The sequence below is a fragment of the Impatiens glandulifera genome, chromosome 2 (genome assembly GCF_907164915.1).
Source record: "Impatiens glandulifera chromosome 2, dImpGla2.1, whole genome shotgun sequence".
NCBI lineage: Eukaryota > Viridiplantae > Streptophyta > Magnoliopsida > Ericales > Balsaminaceae > Impatiens > Impatiens glandulifera.
The window spans coordinates 45,086,377-45,107,964 of NC_061863.1; the positions used below are offsets into that span (position 1 = coordinate 45,086,377).

Below are 21,588 nucleotides of genomic sequence, written 5' to 3' on the forward strand. Positions count from 1 at the left end.
ATTATCATATTGAAAAATATTGTCAAATGTAATTTCATTCTTAACCATGAATAGGGTCTGTGTAGAGTATATATATACATGAACATTTTATAACCTAATGGGCCGTATCTCCAACCCATTTAATCATATATAATAATAGAATATTAACTAATATAACATAGTCTAGTAACCGATCTGCGAGACTTGGGACAGGATGCCTTGTCCGAATCGCACCATCTAGATAACCGAAGATCACAATCACTCCTCAAGAGTATACCTTGTCCTGGGGCATTCTTCAGATATCTCACAACCCGTAATGCTGTCTGATAGTGATCCTGTAATGGGTCATGCATAAACTGAGATAATAAGCTATATCAGGTCTTGTGAAAGACAAATATATCAAGTAAGAGTATGCACACAAGAAGGAGTCATATTTATCAAGTAGCATGCAGTAAGAACACATTCCCCCAATACTCAATAGGAATAGAACTCTGGAACATGACAGCCCGTGCAACATTCAAGATATGTCGATGTTTCCTCTCTACTCTACCATTTTGTTGAGGAGTATGCACACAAGAAGTTTGAAATAATACACCAGCCTCAGAAAAATAAGATTTCAAACAATTAAATTTTGTTCCATTGTCAGTTCTTACATGTCTAATATCAACTCCAAATTGTCTTTTGACCATAACAATAAATTTTATAAAGACAGTGAAAATTTCAGTTTTAGCAGATAAAAGAACTACCCACATAGCTTGACTAAAATCATCAACCAAAGTAAGAAAATAACGTGCTCCATTAGAGGAGGGAACATCATAAGGTCCCCAAAGATCACAGTGTACTAAATCAAAAATACTCCTAGCATATGAAGCACTGTCATACAAAACACTCCTAGACTATTTGGCCTGATGACATATATCACAAGGGCTAACACTAGGAGAACGACGAGTAACACTAACACTAGGTAAATACTGCAGCACACTATCTGAAGGATGCCCCATCCTATTGTGCCAAATCCCCAGACTCTCAATTGAGCAGACAAAAAGTGACGCCGGAACACTACACCAACAGTAGAGACCCCCCCCCCCCTTCGTTCACCTGCTCCAATCACCTTCCTGGTACCGCGGTCTTGAAAAGTACATAAATCGGATGAGAATGAGATATCACCATGATAATCATCAATCAACCAAGTAACAAAAAGCAAGTTACAAGTCAAAGATGGGACAAATAAATCATTTTTCAGAGTAATCTTAAGAGATAAGTACACAGAACCATGTATATGAGCAGTAACAATGCTACCATCGGGTAGAGAAATGGGACACTCCGTCCTCACAAAGCAATCAACTAAATAGTCTTGGACCCTAGTGGCATGTAAGGTAGCCCCTGAATCAATAATCCAAGATAAATGATACTTACCACTCAAACGATTAGTGCAAGAACCATCGTTACCAGCTAGGTGAAGGAGATTTTGCCATTGAGTGGGAGTCAAACCAGGAATAGGGAATGAACCATGTTGGGTGAAGGGGCTGCGCCACCAAACCCTACGCACCAGCTGAACCCGCGCCAAAGCCTCCAACGAAACTCAGAACCACGGTAGTAGCCTGCGCACCTCCAGCCGAGGCACCTCCAACCGTCGTGCCTCTACGCCTGGGATCACCACCTCACCCTTTACACTGTCGCTCAAGAAACCACTCTGGAAACCCTTGCTTATCAAAACAGTCAGCAACATCATGTCTCGGTTTCTTACAATGAGAATACACCAACTTTGATTAATCAACCACATTAGAAGGGCGAGAAGATAAAGCAAAGAGTTCATGCGAGACGACCTTCTGATCAGCATTACGGGCATCCTTAGCTTCACGGAGCATCTGATAAGCACTGTTCAACGTGGGTGGGGGTTTCTGTGCCAATAAAGTAGAACGAGTAGCAGAATACTCAGAGCTCAAGCCCCCCAAAAACTGATGATAATGTTTTATATCACGTAAACTCTGCAACTATGTCGAGGGCCTGCCACACTCACATATTGGAAGAGGAAATAAGACAGCTTGTTCCTCCCATAGGCGTTGTAATGCCCCAAATTAAGAAGAGATGGACATCGTCGCAGACTGGTTACAAGAAGACAATTCACGAAGAAAGGAGTTCTGACGGGTTACATTCGAAACAGCATAACGCTCCTCAAGCAGACTCCATAAAGGGCCCACCTCATCACAATAAGGAATCTCACCACGCAACTTAGGATCAATGGTGTTTAATACCCATTGAACTAATATTGTCTGAACAACATGTCAATCCTCCAATCGTGTCAAATCACCCTCTAGTTTCACCATAGTACCATTTAAAAAACACATCTTACGACGAGTCACCAAAGATAAACGAAACGATTTTGACCACTCAACATAATAATTATCCTTCAAAACAATAGGAGTAATAACAAGACTGGGGCAAATCAGTACTACTAAAAAAATGGGTCCTTTGGAGGCTAGCTTCCACCAGCCGTGATTGTACAAACCGAACAAGTAGCTCCACCGAATGTCGCTTGCTGCAGCAACGTCGCAAGCTGCTGAGCGAAACTCGTCTCTGCGGCTGGTCCGCCGGAAGACTACAATTCCGCGTCGAAGATGCCGGAAATATCATCACCGTTTGACAAATCGGCGGTGATTATATAAAATATTGGGTAGTGTTTAATATTTAGATAGGCTCTGATACCATGTTAAATTTATTTCATTCTTAACCATGAATAGGGTTTGTGTAGAGTATATATATACATGAACGTTCTATAACCTAATGGCCGTATCTTTGGCCCGTTCTAATTATATATAATAATAGAATATCAATTAATATAACATAGTCTAACAAATATAAATAATAAAAAGCTTCACTTCTATATATATCAAATTATGTTATTTTTTCTTAGAATTTAATTTATTTATGATGAAGTGAAAGTAGTAATCTAAAATTATAATTTTCTTTATTTAATTTAAAAACCACTTTTATCACTATTTTCTAAGCCCCAAACAAAGCCATTGTGACGTAGTCTAGCTATTTGGATAAAATATTTTTTTTGTTTTTGTGTGGGTAATTGTACAGACTACAGATATATAATTAAGATAATATTCATATTGTGTTGTATTTAGATTAAACTAAACTGATATATATAATTAATATTATAGATCACCTAAACTGTCGAGCTTCATTGTACTTTAGTACAGAGAAGAAGTATGGGCGTATTATAAAATGTGCTCAAATCTGAACTAGTAACTAGGTTTTGATTAATTTTATTTAATCTCAAAAACGATTAATTAATATAATCATGTATTCACTTATTAATTATATTGTTTGAATCATCAATTAAAATATGAAAACATCTTTGCATTTTTCCTTAAAACCTAATTTTTTATTATATATTTATTCATATAATATTGTTAGTTAAAGAACTCAATTTTTAATAATTTACTCCAAAAAATTATTTAAATATAAACTCTCACATTTTATTGGTAGTTTAAGTGAAATCTAATAATGTTTAGAATTAAGAAATTTAAAAAGCTAAACCCACTCAGAGATAGTTAAACTAAGACTCTCTTCTGTATGATTTCTACTAAAATAAATGTCATAAGTTAAAATAGAATAATAATTAGCTTTATCCATATAATAAATTTTGTTTTAACTAGTTTTGACTCTTTAAACAAGGTGCATTAAGCATTTTTTTTACTATTTGGACTTTCATCATCTTAAGTGATTTTATTCACAATGATCATATGATCCATCACCCATTTATTTTGAGTTATCATGTAGCTTAATGATAAGATAATTAAATTAATTAAAAAGTATTAAATTGTTGTAATTGTCTATTTTCTAAAACTGATTCAAATACTTTGGATAAAATAAATAAAATGTTTGTTGTCTGATAATTTATTTATTTTAATTTTGTAGCCGATTCTTATGTTTTTGTTCAGTTTATCTTAAAAAAACGTTTTTTTAAAGAATTTTTTTGTTTATTTATAATGAAAAATTATTTTCAAAAAGTGAAATAAAAATGATATTTTAATTGATAAATTGAGTGATTTGTTTGATAAAGAGAATGGATGTAAAGTTTGTGAGTTATTTTTTAAAATTATTTTAAAAAACGAACAAATCTCCTTGTTTATTTATGGTATTTCTTAACCCACTAAAATAGTTTAAGTGGAGTGAGTCGGTACGGTATATCGAAATTTTGTATTCATATTATATATAGTATCAATATTTTCAGTATAAGATGAATTATATCGACACTGTAACTCCCGGAAAAAACCTTTTGTATTATGTTTCGCGCAAAAACTCGAGCTTGCGTGTCAGGATTTTCATTTAAAATATAACATTATTTGAAATTTTTTAAATGATTTCTGACAACCTTTTGAAATTAATTAAAAATAATTACGGGTTCAATTTTAAATAATTAATTTTTTATTTGAGTTTTAACCAATTATTCCGGTCATAATCATGTTTTTAGGTTTTAGCGTTATTTAAAATATTGAAACAACAATATTTAAATGCTGGTACCGGTTGCAGATGATAACTATGAAGGATTATACCTGAAGAACATTAGTCATTTTAAAGGTGTTAGAATTTAGAAATAAACACCAAATAGGCCTAAGTCAAAATATTTTTTTATGGAAGTATCCTAAAAATATTTTGAAAATCATTTTCTAATTTTTCAGAATTTTTAGAAAATGGTTTGGGGGTTCAAAATTAAAAAAAATAATGTTGGGTTTTAAAAAGTGGAACCAAACAGGCCTTAGGACCGGAGTCCTAAGCCTCGGGTCCATTTTTATCGGCCGGGATCTAAAGACCCTTGGCCTGGGTGCTAAGGACTCCCGGTCCTTGACTAAAATTACCGGTCTAGGTGTATAAATCCATCGATCCTAGGTTAACCCTAAGCTAAGTTCATCGGTGTGGGTGTATAAACTCACCAGTCCTGGGTTAGCTTTGGGCTAAGTTCATTGTTCTGGGTGTATAAACTCATTGGTCCTGGGTTAGCTCAAGACTAGGTTCATCAGTCCTGGGCTAGCTTTAGACTAGGTTCATCAGTCCTAGGTTAGCTTTAGACTAGGTTCATCGGTCTAGGTGTATAAATTCACCGGTCATGGGTTAACTCTGGGCTAAGTTCATCGATCCTAAGTTCGGGATACTCGATCTTAAGTTGAACAACTCGGTCTTGGGTTAAAACCCTCGGTTAGACCTATTGGTCCTAGCTCAAGAACATCGGTCGGACCTCTCGGTTCTAGCTCAAAAACATCGGTCGGACCTCTCGGTCCAAGCTCAAGAATATCGGTCAGACACCTCGGTCCTATTGAAATTATTGATTATAGGTCTCGGTCCTAGATTCAAATTTCTCGGTCATAGGTTTCGATCCGGACCGAGGAGTTCTAGTTGATCTCTCGGTCCTAGGCTAACAAGCATCGGTCCTCAAGAGCACCAAATTCATTTTTTTTGAATTCGTTTTTTAGCTTGGATTCTTTGATCTAAGGTTTGGGTAGCTTCACAAATCTCCTATGAACATGTTGATCATCATCTCAAGGTATCAATCAACCTAGACGATGATCAAATCGTTCAAAATAGTTTTTGATCAAAATTTGAGTTTTTGATTTTAAAGTTATTTTTAGGAGAAATAAGCTACGCAATAGCTTCCCTATATCTCATACACTTGATTGGTACAAAAACAAGAACATTGGTGGTTCGTTTTGATCAAATCAAGAACTAAAAATTTCAATTATTTTTAAAATTTTTTATTTTGATAAAACATGATCGAGATGGATCAAATATAATCCAAACAGTTTCTCAACATCATTACAATCATGTTGGAATTCTTTATGGACTGTGATTCAATAGAATCCGCCCAAGAACAACAAATACGTTTTTCTAAATTTTAAATTTTGAATTTGGATTTTTCAGTTTTAGGTTGATTGATTATCTCTAACCTATCTAGAAAGTTCATAATGATCATAGGATTAATATCCAACCATAATACACCATAAACATCAAGCATACGAATTTATGCAATTTGAAATATAAAAATTTCAAATTCAAACGGTAAATATGAATTAAAGGGTGATTGTAACATTATCAAGTATTGTAGAACACTCCGTGATCCTTATGCAATCTTTTGGGATGCTCAAATCCAAGCTTTAAGGCTTCAAACAAAAATTAGAAAAATCCGAAAGTGTAACCCCCGAGAATAAGTACCCCTTTCGAGGCGTCCCCATAGTTTAGCACATGTCAAGTGATGCATGGAAATACGGGGGGAATCCCGTGGTGGTTCGAGGTTCGATGCGTTTCAATATTGGTTTGCGTGCCAAGCATATTTTTTGAAATGAAATATTTTAAAAGATTTTGGAAGTATTTGAGAGTTTTTGAAATTAACTATGTAAAATTAATTAATTTTATTCAAATTTTTAATAATTTGGGGATTTGTTGTAATTAGATGATAATTTGATTGAAATTCGATTTAAATTAATCAAACATAATTAATCTAAAGATTATTTATTTGAAAATAGAGTCGACAAATGATTTTAGAAAAATCAGTCAAATGTACGTGTATAAACGTACTTTATACTAGAGTTTTCATAATGGGTTCGTTATTTAATTACGCTCGGAAAAGTGTTTTCGCGCTATATCCTCCGCGCCCGTCGAAAACAGTTTTATTCATAACGTAAAAGTCTGGATATTACAAGTTTTATTTATAACATTTATTTCTTTTAATTAGTAGTATAGGGTCCTAAACAATGATAGGTTTAGAGTACGTAAATAATTGTAAAAAAATATTTAGAAGTGCGTACCTACGATTGCGATGATATAAGACTAAGTATAATGCCTGAAAATATTAGAAAAGTATTAAAATCTAAAAATAAATTCCAAACGTGGCCTTAGTATAAATATTTGTTTGGGAAATATTCATAAATATTTAAAATTCATTTTCTGACCTATCGGGATTATTTGAAAATGGATTGAGGTTCCAAAATTACAAAAATACATTTGAATTTTGAAAAGTGGAACCAAATAGGCACCGTATTGTTTTAAATTTAAGTGTGTCGTTGCGTTCCGTCCATCGCCAGGTGATCCATCTGGCGTTTGGGCGTCTAGGTTAACGGGGTTAGCGATCCCGTTAGTTGATCCAGTGTGGAACTGGGCGCACACTACTTCCGTTACAGCCGGATGTGTGGCGTGTTGTTGGGCGCTGGATGAAAATTCAGCGTTGATCCAATGGCTAGAATTTCTACTGCAATGTTTAAATATAATTTTTGCCACACAGGATTATCATTTTATATTATTAATAAAATGGTTATTTGAAATCGAATTTCTAACAATTTCTTGTATTTTTCATCACCAAATTAATACACAAAAATATTTCTAACAACATAATAAAGATTATGTTTATTTATTTTTGGATATTTTGGGGTATTTATTTAATTATTTTAAGCAATAAATTATACATAATTTATGTTTAAAATTATTATTAAATTATTTTACCCATTTTTGAATTTATTTTGGTTAAAATAAATACATTATTTTATCCTTCAATTATTTTTGAATTATTATTTAATTTTTCTAATTATGATTTAATTATCACAATAATTAACCCTAATTTAATTTTTAATCTCTTTTGGGGTTATTTTGAATTTAAAAATTCAAAATATTATTTTATTATTAATAATATTGTCATAAATTGGGGTATATCAAATTTTCATATTTACAGAAAGCTTCAAGCTTTAATGACGGATTTTTTATTTTCTTTGATTTGAAGGTGGAGAGTGGATTTCTTTGCTTCAGAATTACATAAAGGGGATATTTATAGTTGTCAAAGGTTGATTGTGAGCTTCAAGTGGATCGAATCAGCCAAAAGTCATTAATGACGTTTTGACTATTCTTTATCCCACTTGAAATTATAGGTAGTGATTGTACCTATATTTGTAAGGGAAATGATCAACGAAGTATAGTGATCATTTCACCTTTTGAATCATCAGTTTTGGTTGACTATGGAAGGAGTTTTATTTTTTTAGAAAATCAAAACGGGTTGTTCTTATCCACTACGGCGTCGAGACGAAGAAGATGGTGGCGTATGAAACGACGTTGTTTCATGCACTTTAACGCGTTCCGTCAACGTCTCAGCTAACGGATGTTAGCCAATCGTCTGCTTCTTGGGCGCGCGCGTCTTCAGCTGGAACGGGGTACGCGGGCGCACTTTGAGCGTTGAATGGCAATCTGGCGCTCATCTGATGGTTGTAGCTTCGACTGTAACTTCTTCTTCTGATATCGGCCACACTCGATTACTGATTTATTTGTATTTTAAAACCTTAAGGGTTTGTTTGAAATTGATTTTTCTTTCACCCTTTTGTCTTAATTTTGATCTTTTTAAATACACAAAATATTAAAATAAATATGGCAAATATTTTACAATTTTGTTTTTAATATATTTTTCGGGTTATATAAATAATTTTGAAAGATGAAATGGATACCTCATTTCATCCTAAATTATTTATTTTAATCCCTGATTTAAAAAATATATATTTTTTAAGATAAATGAGAATAACATTTATCTCAAATCATTTTATTTTTATTATTTTGACTATTTTCCTTAATTAATTAGATTTTAATTGTCACAATAATTAGCCTAATTATTTGTTTTAATTGGGTTTTGGTGGGGTTAATTATTTTGATTTTATTTATTTAAAAATAAATTAAAATAATAGTTTTAATTTTATAAATTAGTGTGTAGATTTTATTGCTTATAGACACTATACCAAAATTTCGGTTTACTGAAATTTCGATATGACACAAGTAACATACCAATTATACATAATATTTGCGATATACCGAGATTTAAGCACGGTATCGATATTTTACCATTCATACCGAAAAAATATATTTATTCAAAAAAATATATGAATTTGTTGGGATAGGTTGATTCGTTGAAAGTCGTGTTAAAAAGTTTAGGCCAGCTATGTGAATCTAACTAAGGAAATTGAAATTATGGCTTATGAAATATCGAAATTTTAAAAAACTCATACCAATATCGTAATTTCAATATCAGTAATATATCATACCAATATTTTTGATATTTTACGGTATAATATTTTTGATATATCGAAAATATCGATAAACATTTCACCTTAAACTCGAGTGGTAAAAGTAGTCCCTAAAATATCAAATATCACATATTCGATTCTCATTTAAAACGTTTTAAGTTAAAGTTGATTATTATTTAAAACGTTTAAAGTTAAACAGTGGGGATTACGTTATTTTTCTACATTATAAAAACAAACACTATAGTCACCTAAAAGATATGTTTTAAATAAAAAACAATCACGTTATGTTTGAACTCTTAAAATATTATTCTCTTAAAATTTTTAAATAGGTTAGTGATTACTATGTTTAAACTTTTTCTAAATATAATTTAATGGTTGTGAATTTGACTTTTTTTTTGGGAAAAGTTTAAACTAGTTACCATTAGACAAGTTAAAAAGAATAAATATAAGATAGTTTGTAGATACACTTTATGTAGTGGTCCCATATCAATTGGTGGTTTGGCGTAGGATTGTTTCATGGATCTTCAATTAATTTAAGAAGATTGCATTCTATGTTTACTTAATGTAACTGATTAGTTTATACATAGAAAACAACAAGTCATACTTAGTTAATAAAACAATTTTATTATCTACTTATTTGCGAAAATCACAACCAATAACAAGCATACCATGTTCAGGGCCGGACTTGGGATAAGCCCGGCAAGTCATCGGGCTAGGGCAGCCCCATATATTAAAAATAGGAAGATATTTTTATTAAATTTGTTATAATTTTAAACATAAAGTTTTGTAATTTAGTGGTCAAAGAGAAGAATGTAAAGTTTTATTTGGTTATAAGTTCAAATTTTACAAAAAAAAATTAAAAAAAATTAAAAAAAAATTAAAAAAAAATTTATCAATATTTTAAAATAGACCTAGAGAAAAACAAAAATATGGATATTTTTTATCGGACGATAAGGCAGCCCAAACTCGGGGCCGACTCTGCTCATGTTCATATATATATATATATATATATAAAAGAACAGTGCGTGGGATCGCCCTATTCCTTATCATTTTCAAGCGTAGTTAAAGTTATTACTATTTTTGTAAACTTCACTATATTTTATATGTTTTAATGAGCTATTTCCTCGTTCTTTTAGCACTAGCTAGTTTGTCGCTTCTAGATATATGCGCAAAGTCATTCCTCATTTTTCTTTTTCGTGGCTCCATCTCGATCATCATATGGGAAAAACAAAAAGTAGTGTCCAAAACCATTTTCATCCTAACTCATCTTCCTTGTTTCAAAGTCTTATACAATAAAATACTCAATCAATGCATTGGTAGGATTAATCCGAAATCCAATCCAATCTAAATTCTAAATACTAATTCGGATTGGATATTTCGGATTGGATTGAGATCGGATCGGATTGAGTTCGGATTGGATTAAATCAGATTGGATTAGGATTATCCAAATTATCCAAACTATCATCTCAATATAATATATATTTTACTTATCATCACTTTGACAATGATATTTATTTATTTTTAAATTTTTTTATAATTATATTTTTTAAAATCAAATTTAATAATAATAAAAAAATTCGATTTAAAAAAAAATTGTTGACTAATTTCAAGTTGATATATATAAATATTTTTTAATTTGGATTATCCAAACCATTTTCAATTCAATCCGTATTAATTAGTAAAATGGTTTGGATTATGAATTTTATAAATTTAATTTGGATTTAATACGGATCGAACAAAACAAATTGATTTTACCCATTTGTTCACCCCTACCGACAACTACAACTCAATACCCTCATGGAGATTGAATAAAGTTTTAAGCCTCCCAAGAGATTTGGTGAGGTGCCTTGTGCAAAATGAAAATCAAGTTCACGGAGTCTGCCAACAAAAAATGGTGGAATATGATTGGATCTTTTATTTAGAAAAATTATTTGGGCAACAAAATTACAAAGAAAGTAAGACCATGGGAGGATAGAAAAAAATAGTTTTTTTTTGTTTTGTTTTTTAGAAAATAGCCATCAACAGCTTGAGTTTTTGAGATTTGTAGCTTAATTCTATTTAAGTTATTAAAATAATTTTGTTTAATATGAACTAAAAAAATCAATTTAATTGTTACAAATATTTAAAGATTTAATAATTAATAAATAAATAAATCTTGTTTTTAATTAGTCAACAAATTAACCGGTCAATTTGCTTGATTTGAAAACTATAATAATAATAATAATAATAATAATAATATTTATTGTGAATAATTTGTATTATTTTGATTTTGTCAAAACTTTGTAAAATTGGTGAGAATTAGTCTTCTTCTTCCTCCCTCCCAACTTTGAACAAGGGTTTTGCTGCTCAAGTCTCAAACAACACGCATCTTCCAAGCTCCATTTGGATAAAGACAGATTTGCGCTTATCGATCGATTGGACTAGTTGAGCTCACGATTATGGCGTACGTAGATCACGCTTTCTCGATATCTGATGAGGACATCATGATGGAGTCTTCTTACATCATGAACAATCGTCCTCCCGTCAAGGAGATCGCACTTGCCATCTCTCTACTTTTCTTCGGCACCACAGCAATTGTCTTGGGAATCTTCATGTCCATCAATCGTGTAGGCGGCGATCGGGCTCATGGTAAAACACCTCTATCTGACTCTCTCGACTCTGTTACACTAGTTTCTAAAGTGGATAAATCGATTGCTTTGTCTTTATTTTAGGGTTTTTCTTTGCGTTACTTGGGGCCGTACTATTCCTTCCAGGTTTCTACTATACTCGGATTGCTTACTTTGCCTACAAGGGTTACAAGGGTTTCTCTTTCTCCAACATCCCCCCTGTTTAATAGTGCTTGAGAAACAAACAAAAACACGAATGAGTGCTCTTTCATGTACATAATATTATCTTTCATACGCACTATGAATATCCTTTTCAAACACGTATCTTTACTTGTAATGTTAGTTATCATGTCTCAATTAATTTTCTTATTTTGAATCATCTCCAAGTAGTAGTAGTAATAGTGTTTGCTGATGATTGTGGTTGGGTCTTGAGTTGGATAAAAATGATGTTCATCCACTGACTATCATCTTTAGCTGCTCTGAATAAACAAACAATTGATACACAGATTTACATTGTATGAATTTCATATATAGTCTCCTTTCTGCAGAGCATCATTCATATATAGCTTTATAAGTTATTGTTGTTCCTGGTCTATTATAGTGCCTAAATCCCTTGGTTCTTCAAATTGGTTTTTAGGTTGTTTTTCTGCTTCTCTAGTATTCTTTATGAATGAAAGCAGTCTACTGTGAACTTACTATTGTAGATGTATGCATTGAATGCTGGATCTTCTCAATCTGTTCATAGTATTCTGTAAATCCAAAAAATCTCCTGGGATTAGATTTTTTGCAACAGCTAAGAGATGTACATGATAAAATATTATAGTTGATTATGATATTTCATTCCTGTTAACAAACATTTTTATCACTATCTTGGTAAAATAGTGATTGGGTTTGGTATAGAAATAACAGATTTCATAACATAAAGCTTCTACACTTATGGATTTTCTATTTCGGAGATTACTTGGTAAAATAAGTGAAAGATCTTAGCTTGTTTGTTTTCTAACTGAAACATTTGTGCCTGCCCAAGGTCTAATTTTAATCTAAACCCAGAAACATATCCTCAGTGGACGAGTATAATACATTAATTTTTTCTTTTGGAAATGGTCCGAGTGTGAAGATTCGAACTCATGACTTTACAGACACGAGTTTTTACGGTCAACTTATACTAAATTACTAGTCCGGATTATTTATTCATATTAAGGATCATGTTCCATTCAAATTAGAAAGTATGGATCTATAGTTTAAAATGCTAGGTTCAACCCCAAAAAAAAATTATACTGAAATTTGTATTCAATTATGTATGAAGTTCAACATTTAAAACAAATTAGGTAACTACTTATATTTAAGTTTTTTGAATCTTAATTTTAATATTTATATAAAATGATTATTATATGTTTGCCACATAAAAAAACGATTCAGTTTGATTACATCTGTAACATTCTTTCTAGACTTTAATATAATGTAAGATAATAAACAAAATTTCAAGATAGACTCATTCTTTACAGAAAACATTGATGTAACTGGTTCATTTTTGTTTCTCATCTTCTTGTTTTTTGTTTTGTTATTTTTCCATATTGTTTCCAATGCATGTACATTATGTTTTACACCTGGTTTTTAATGCAACTAAAAGAAAATAATCAATGCCACATCGACTTATTTTGGGATTAACTACGATGTAAAGGGAAAGTAATGATATCAAGGACCCCTCCAATATTAACTTATGACAACCATTGTCGATTGTCGACATAACTTGTCCTTATCTTGTTGTGTTTGTTACCCATAGAAGATGCGATCTTCTTAGCTGATAATTCTGGTTTTTCAGAAAAGAAAATACAAACTGATTCACTTAGTTAGTCCTCTTATCCATGTTGAAATACTTGAACAGGTATTGGGCCACTATTGGCTAATTGTTACCATATATGTTTATATACAATGGTAGCTAAATTTACTGGTGGGGGCTTTTAATAATGGTCATGAACTAGCAGGTATTTTATTCATATCCTTGGTTGTCAGTACTGTCCATGAATTGGATCGACCTATCATGTGGGATGACTCTTAGAATGTTGAATTATTGAGTCAGTGACATTATTATTATTATATAAAATGGTCAAGGAACATGTATGTATGTAATCACATAAGGACATTGACTGCAGTCTCTTCCAGTTCCAGCTTGCATTCTTTTGCCTTTTTACTCCTGTTTTCATTTTTATCACTTAGTTTGATCATACTGTTAGAAGAAGAGAAGATTTTTTGTCTGCAAACTAATTCAGCACTGCACATGTAAAATGGGACCATAGTCCTTACTAATTAATGATATACACCAGCAATTAATACAAGCCATTGTTAGCAATGGGTCCATATATATATATATAATCCTGCAAATTAATTTTTTATGAAAAAAAATGGGTTTTGTGAAAGAAGATATTTTGATAATCTCCATTGAAGAAGAGCAGGAAAAATCCAAACTTAAGTAATTCATGATGAACTGACATTATACACATTTCAGTATTACTCAATTATATGCGAATTGACTTAATTCATTCCTTGGTGGCTTTACTGATTGGAAAGACATGAAATGATGTCTAGTTATGGATCATGGGTTGGGGGTGTTTTGGAGTTGGTGTTGGATGCGTCGTGACACCATGATAATCGATATGGTATGTCAAATCTTCAATCTCATCATCCTCCATTGTTACTCTAACTTTACGCCCTAATAAACCACCTTTTCTTGATTTTATCATCTCTTCTTTGATTACCTGCAATTAGATTGGTTTAATATGGGAGAGAATTTTGAGTAAAATTAATGATCTTACCTTGCTACTCTTCTGATCAGAGTTGAGTCCTCCTTGTTCCTTAATGGGATATGTCAAAATCAAATCTCCTTGTGGCTGCTGTTCTTTAGAATGATATGACAATGAAGAAGAAAACTTGGAAGAGAAAAACAGAACACATGTAGCTAGGACAAGGCTAATATATATTAATGTTGAAGCCTTCATCTTTCTCTTTTTTTATTTAATTTTGGCTGCAAGAGTACTTGGAATTGAATGGGGGATATGCTGCTTAGTGCTAATTTATATGCATAAAACTGTGAGTGTGTGTGTGTGTGAATTATTAATGAGCAGACATATTTAGGCCCATGCTTGTTTGATTGTACTGTTCAGAGTTGATGCTGGTCTAGAAACAAGACAGGTAAGAAAACTCTGTTTTGCCCTCGAGGAGATGAAATCACTACATTTTGCATAATACTTGATCATGAAATCTATATGAATGAATGAATGGGTTTTGAAAGGGGAACATATATAATCTGGTTGGTGTTAGAAAACTTACTGTTGGGCCAGGCCAGGTAAGAAAGGAAAGGAAGGCAAGCATCACATGGTTAATATCATTAATTAATTAATCAGTGTTTTTTGTCTTCATGAGTCCTGACCGATGATGCTCATATTTTGTCATGTCATTCCTCTGTCTGGTGCTAAGTCACAACCGATGATGCTCACATTCTGTCATGTCATTCCTCTGTCTGGTGCTTAGTTTGTGAAGATTGATCAGTGATGAACTGCAGACTCTTCTTCTTCTACTACATAGTTCTCTACTCAAACACTTTGAAAATGCAAGGATGATGAAGAGAAAGACACAAACCAAGCCAATCCAATGTTGTTGAGAACAAATTGGAATGAGTAGATTTGTTGTTTTCATATTGTATCTATTTTTTCTGCATTTAAAGAAGAGGATCTAACAGGGAAATTTGAGCAAATGACCCTAAAAATAGGGTGAATTGCTTTTGGTGAGGGTGAATAAATTAAATAGCGCTGGTGACCCCTTTTTTTTTCTGACGAAAATGTCTCTATTGCGTCACGCATCCTCAGGTTGCGTGACGCAATTTTTTATTTTTTTATTTTTCAAAAAATTTTAATTATGAAAATTTTTGGACGAAAATGCCCCAGTTGCGTAACGCAATCGCGTCATGCAACTCCAGTTGCGTCACGTTGCATCACGCAACTGGAGTTACGTTACGCAAGGGTATAATTGTCATTAAAAAAAAAGAGTCACCAGCGCTATTTAAATTATTCACCCTCACTTCCCTCAATTCACCCTATTTTTAGGGTCATATGCTCAAATTCCCGATGTAATTCCCCGATGTCCAAGAATAAACAACCGAAGAAGCAGGATTTCTTTGATCAGTTATGGCAGTGGGGTTGGATCGAGTTAAATAATGTTTCTGGTGAAAAATTTATAATTCAGTTACAACTTATAAACTAATGTCTTTAAGATTCAAACTCTAGGCGGTCATTGCCTGTTTTTAGACTGAAAGAATTATCATACAACCCTCTATTTTTTGAAATACTTGATTTTTTTTTTTAAATAATATCACGGTGGAGTCAGGGTAGCCTACTTCAGGGCAGTCTATTTATTAAAAATAATAAAATATTTTATTAAATTTGTTATAATTTTGAAAAAACCGTTGTAGTTATAGTATAGTGGTTGAAGATAAGAATGTCAATCTATTAGTTAGTCATGGGTTCAAATATCTTTGAAAGTTATTTTTTTAAATTAGACTTAAAGCAACAATAAAAATATTGCTATTTTTTCTACCCGAGGCTAGGGTAGCTCAAAAATCGGGGCCGGTACTAGGTGGAGTCTTAAAAAAATAGAAAGATTTATGTTAGAATCGTTCACATATAAAGTTCTAGGGTCAAAATGAAATGTAATGAATTTAGGATTTATTTAAAAAAAGAGATGTCTTCAAATACCTATTTTAAACCAATCGAAATTTCAATATTTTCAAAACGACTTTATCTACTTTCACATATGTTATAACTTTACAGGTAAGATGAATGTGGAAACCGATAAATTTGAACCCAACTAACTGAATAGTATATCATGAGTAAAATTTAAAAATATATATAATTTTGTTGTAATCAAGAGTTAATATTTTTAAAAATATATATACTTTTATTGTAATCAAGAGTTAATATCTAGATCTCTCTTAATACTTAATAGCCTATTTTTTCAACAGATTAACTACTAGATGTGTGAAAATTATAAACTTTTTGTTTTCAATGTGAAAATTATAAACTTTTTGTTTTCAACGTGAAAATAATAAGTTTATTATTATTATTATTATTATTTAACAAAACAAAAAGATTTCATTTGTGATTTTCAATATTATGCCCTTAATCAATTATATCTTGAAAAACCCTAGAACCTTGAGATATTAAATATTGAGACTACAACAAATTCAATATGAATTTTGTGAAGTATTCTCTTGTGAAAGATTAATTTAAGATTTCAATAATATATATATATATATATTTTATTTTATTTTGAAAAATATCAACTTTTATTAAAAAGAATACAAGATGCGTTCAAAAAATAAGAAGAAGAAAACAACATATGAATTTTAAATGTCAATAAAATCAAAAAATTATTACTCCATACAAGTAGGGTTGTAAACGAATCGAATCGAAGCGAATATTACTGTATTCGATTCGTATTCGTGAAACTATTCGAATATTCGTATTCGTATTCGAAATTTTTTCGAATAATTAATGTGATTCGTATTCGATTTGAAATTGATATTCGTATTATTCGATCCGATACGAGTATTCGATTCGATTTTTTTTAAACATATTTTATACAATTTATTCGAAAATTTGAAAATTAATATTTTTACATAATATATAACAATATTCAATAAAATTACCTAATAAAAATTAAATAATAATGTTCAAATTACGATTTCAATATTCAACTCTCAATACAATGCAATGCAAACCATTAATTAAACTTCCGCGTAACATAACATAAACAATAGTTATTAAAAGAATATTTATTAAAGTGGTTTGTAAATAATAACAAATATGTAATTAGAGCTTAAAATGTTTAAAAAATATATCTATATTCTAAATGATATACAATATTTAATAGTCATATTAGATATGGGTTACAACTGGTCAAGAAATACATGGCCGGAGAAGAAAAAGACTCACCAGAGAAATAACTGGAGTAGTGTCGAGTGGAGAAGACGACGAGTGGAGAAGAGAACTAAATGAAGGAGGCGGCGGCGACCGAAGTAACGTCGACTAGAGAAGAGAAGAGATGAGATGGAGACGGTGGTAGGTTTTGAGTGATTAGCAGTAGAATGACTAAATTGTGGGTTTCAAGTTTTCAGCTGAAGAAATGTATATATGTACTAGGATTTTAGAATAAATAATATTTATAAAATTAAAATTAATAAAACGGTATATATATATAATCGAATATTAGCGAATACCGAATCGAATATCTTGATTTTGTATTCGTATTCGTTTATTAGTCGAATCGAATCGAATATTTTTATTCGAATTCGAATCACAAAATTACGAATACGAATATCAAAATTCGAATACGAATACCGAATCGAATCAAAAGTATTTGATTCATTTACAACCCTACATACAAGCCCCTCATTTTTTATTGAGTCGAACGCGTGTCATATAAATACTTTGAGACGCTCGTATCCATAATTTTTTTCTTCAAAAACTTTTCTATTTATTTCTTTACATATTGTCCACCACATGATGAGGAAAATTGGTTTTTAGTCGTCCACGATTTTGTTGTTATAACACAATTCAATTCATTTAACCCATAAGTCAACGACTTTTGACGGTGTATCCCATCGAAATTGTAGGAGATTCTACAAAAGAATACACATGCTCTTGGCAAGGTCACAATGAAAAAAAATATGATCAATGAATTTCAAACAAATATTGCATCTACTACTAGTGAGATGATTTTTTTTCTTCAATTTGTTAGATGTCAAGACTCTTACATTGATATCCCAACAAAAAAAAAACGAAATTTGATATATATATTTACACAACTTTAGACAAGATGCATTGACTTAGGACCAATGATGAAATTAGATGTTATTTTCTCTCTAAGACCATCCTTATCCATGACCAAAAAATGGGTCATAATGCTGGTTATGGTTGATTTTGTCAATTTATCATGACCAAATGTCCATGACCAAAACCAAAATCATGTCATTGGGTCTTGGTTTGTGTCAAATTATGACAAAAATCACAACCAAAGTCATTCAATCAAATGCTGCCATTTGTCAACATCTGATTGGTTGCCCAGATTTTTTTTTTATCTCTTATCTTTAAAATCCGATTTTAATATTATTTATAATTAATATATATATATATATATATATATCAAAATTCATAATTTTTCGAGATCTATAAATAGAGACCACTCTTGCTATATTTCGGAGCACAAAAAAAATTACCATTTTCTCCATTTTTATTCATTATCCTCATTTGTTTACAATTATGTATAAATATTAGAAATTAAATATTATTATTATATTTAAAATTTATTTATTATTTTTTAAATTTAAAAATAAAAATAATATTTTTTAATTCATTATCAAGATTTTGTTGGTCATGGATAAACACAATGACCAAAATCTTTGTGATAAAGCTCTTTTCATGATCATGACTATGATCTTGACCAAAAAATGGGTCATTGATAAGGATGCTCTAATAAAATCTCGAGTTAATATTTAAAATTTTATGATTTTAAATGAGGACAATAATATGATATAGATAAATTCTTAAATTAAATATATGAGTAAATTTTATAAGTTTCTAAATAATTTCGATTTTACGATTTTATATGAAAAATGTGAATTTATATTTTTAACTTAAAAAATAGGTTAGGAAATTAGTTTTGTAAATATATTTTTGTATAGAGTTATTTACTAATTATTAATTTTATACTTAATTATATAATTTTTTAAACATAGAAGTATAGAAATATTTAATTATATATAATAGAGGAGTGATAGGGTGAGGGAATTTAATGAGGGAATTTGGTGAGGGAATGACGTGGCATCACCTTCATTGGTTGGAAAATGTAAAAGTAGGAGGAAAGAGAGAAAAGAAAGAAATTATTTGATTTTTTCAGCGAATAAAATTATGCCACGTCATTCCCTCACCAAATTCCCTCACCTAATCATTTTTATATAAAATAATTTTTCGCTGAAAAATTTCAGTTTTACTAACAATTTTAAGTGAAATTTCTATTTCCGTTCATTGTAAATTTGATTAGTTTAGCTATCATTTTTTCAGTTTTTATTTTATCTTTCTTTCTTGCTAGATCTGTGTATTTCAATTCTTTTTGCTTTATAATATTTGTTATTTTTGTCATTTGTGTAACTAACTCTATATAATATATGATTATTATTATTATATATAAAAGTAAGATTTGTTAAGAACATAATAATTTAACTATGATAGTGGGAGTCCCATTTCATTTCTTTTAAAACAAACAAATAAATAATAATAATAAATTAAGATTGGGTCATTTCTCAATCACTCACTCATGGAAAAATAATGAGTTTGTTTTCTTAAAATAATCATTTAAGAAGTTATTAATGAAGATAGGAGACTTCTAATCAAATTATATAACCTTTTTTTTTATCCCAATTACCCTTATGATTTTTATGCATATATTTAATTAAAAAGAGGAAAAAAAAATAATCATCAAACATAGTTAACTATAATAATACAAATTGTGCCAATCGAACATAAATTGGTCAATATAAAGAAATAACATCAAACAAAGATTTAAAGTCATAAATCTACCAAAGTTTATTTTTATGAACACGAAATCCAAAAAAAGTTCCATTGGACAAAAACAAAAATCTCATTTTAAAGTGAAAAATTAGTCTTCTATGTAAGACCAAATTTATGTATATGTATGATGCACATAATTAGTGTTGTTTGGTTTAATAATAATATAAAAGCATTTCAACCAAATTAATTTTAAGATAATTTAGTTTAATCTTCCATAAATAAATCTAGTTGCAAAATGTGACTTAGGAATAATAAGCATAACTATCCTGACTTTCCACATCAAGAAATAAATGGATATTATATCGAAGAAAAAAATATGAACAATAAAATGTAACATCGTAAAAAATTACTATAAAAGAATATTAGTTATATATATATATATATATAAATATGTTATACATTGTTGTTTAAAAAAATATATAATTACGAATAAAAACTAATAAAAAATAAATGACAATATTATAGATAAGTTATATTAATAAAATTAAATTTACTTGAATAAATAATAATTCTTTATAATTTATAAATATAAATTTCTTTTTTTTTCTTCTAATAAACTCGTAAAATCGAAATAATTTCAATAAATTATTATTTAATTTCAATTCTAATTATCATTTTCAAATAAAATTAGGTATTAATTATTAAACTAAGAATCTACTCAATCACTTGGATTACATACTCATAATTTATAATAATTTTGTTTCGGTTATAAAAATTTTTAAAAAAAATCATAATTTTAATTTCTATGATTACATAACTATTATATATATATGAAAAACTTATGTAAGATATTGTTGAGAGGTGTGAGTCATAGTATGTCATTTTAATTTTATAAAAATTTAAAAATAAATAAATAAATTGAAGATATATAATATTTTAACGTTAAAATTGATAAATATTAACTTAGTTTATTTATTATTTTTTAAAATATTTTTAGAAGTCTAGTATCAAATTTTAAGAGACATGTTATTTTTTTATTATTTTTACTACACTCAAATACCTTAAAATGGGGAAGAAAAAAAATAACTTAAAAATAATGTGTCTTTTTTTAAAGTAGTATTTGTTATAATTATTGTCAAACTAATAATTATTTTGAAAATATTAAAAAAGTAAAAAGTAAAAATAATTTTATTCATATTTAATTAAAAAAAAAATATGATTGAATTTAATAAAAAAACTTTTAGGTAAAATTTGAATAAAAATATATGACTTTTTGACAATTTTGAGATCAACTTACTTACATCATTTATTTTACTACATTTCTTTTTGACAAATATAATATAATAATAACATTTCAAAATAATATTATATTATAAAAATCAA

The 21,588-nt window shown here is 29.9% G+C and overlaps 2 protein-coding genes across 2 annotated transcripts; one reads left to right on the forward strand and one right to left on the reverse strand.

The window, feature by feature from the left end:
* Window positions 1-11,353: 11,353 nt before the first annotated feature.
* On the forward strand, window positions 11,354-12,185 carry LOC124926794 (transmembrane protein 230-like). Its single transcript, XM_047467094.1, has 2 exons — window positions 11,354-11,666; window positions 11,750-12,185. Exons 1-2 carry the CDS (start codon window positions 11,477-11,479, stop codon window positions 11,869-11,871), a joined length of 312 nt encoding a protein of 103 aa, XP_047323050.1. The 5' UTR covers window positions 11,354-11,476; the 3' UTR covers window positions 11,872-12,185.
* A 2,041-nt stretch (window positions 12,186-14,226) lies between these two features.
* Window positions 14,227-14,640, reverse strand: LOC124927625. Its single transcript, XM_047468078.1, has 2 exons — window positions 14,458-14,640; window positions 14,227-14,400 (listed from the first exon to the last, which is right to left on the reverse strand). The coding sequence occupies exons 1-2, from the start codon at window positions 14,638-14,640 to the stop codon at window positions 14,227-14,229; spliced, it is 357 nt and encodes a 118-aa protein (XP_047324034.1).
* Between the last annotated feature and the right edge of the window lie 6,948 nt (window positions 14,641-21,588).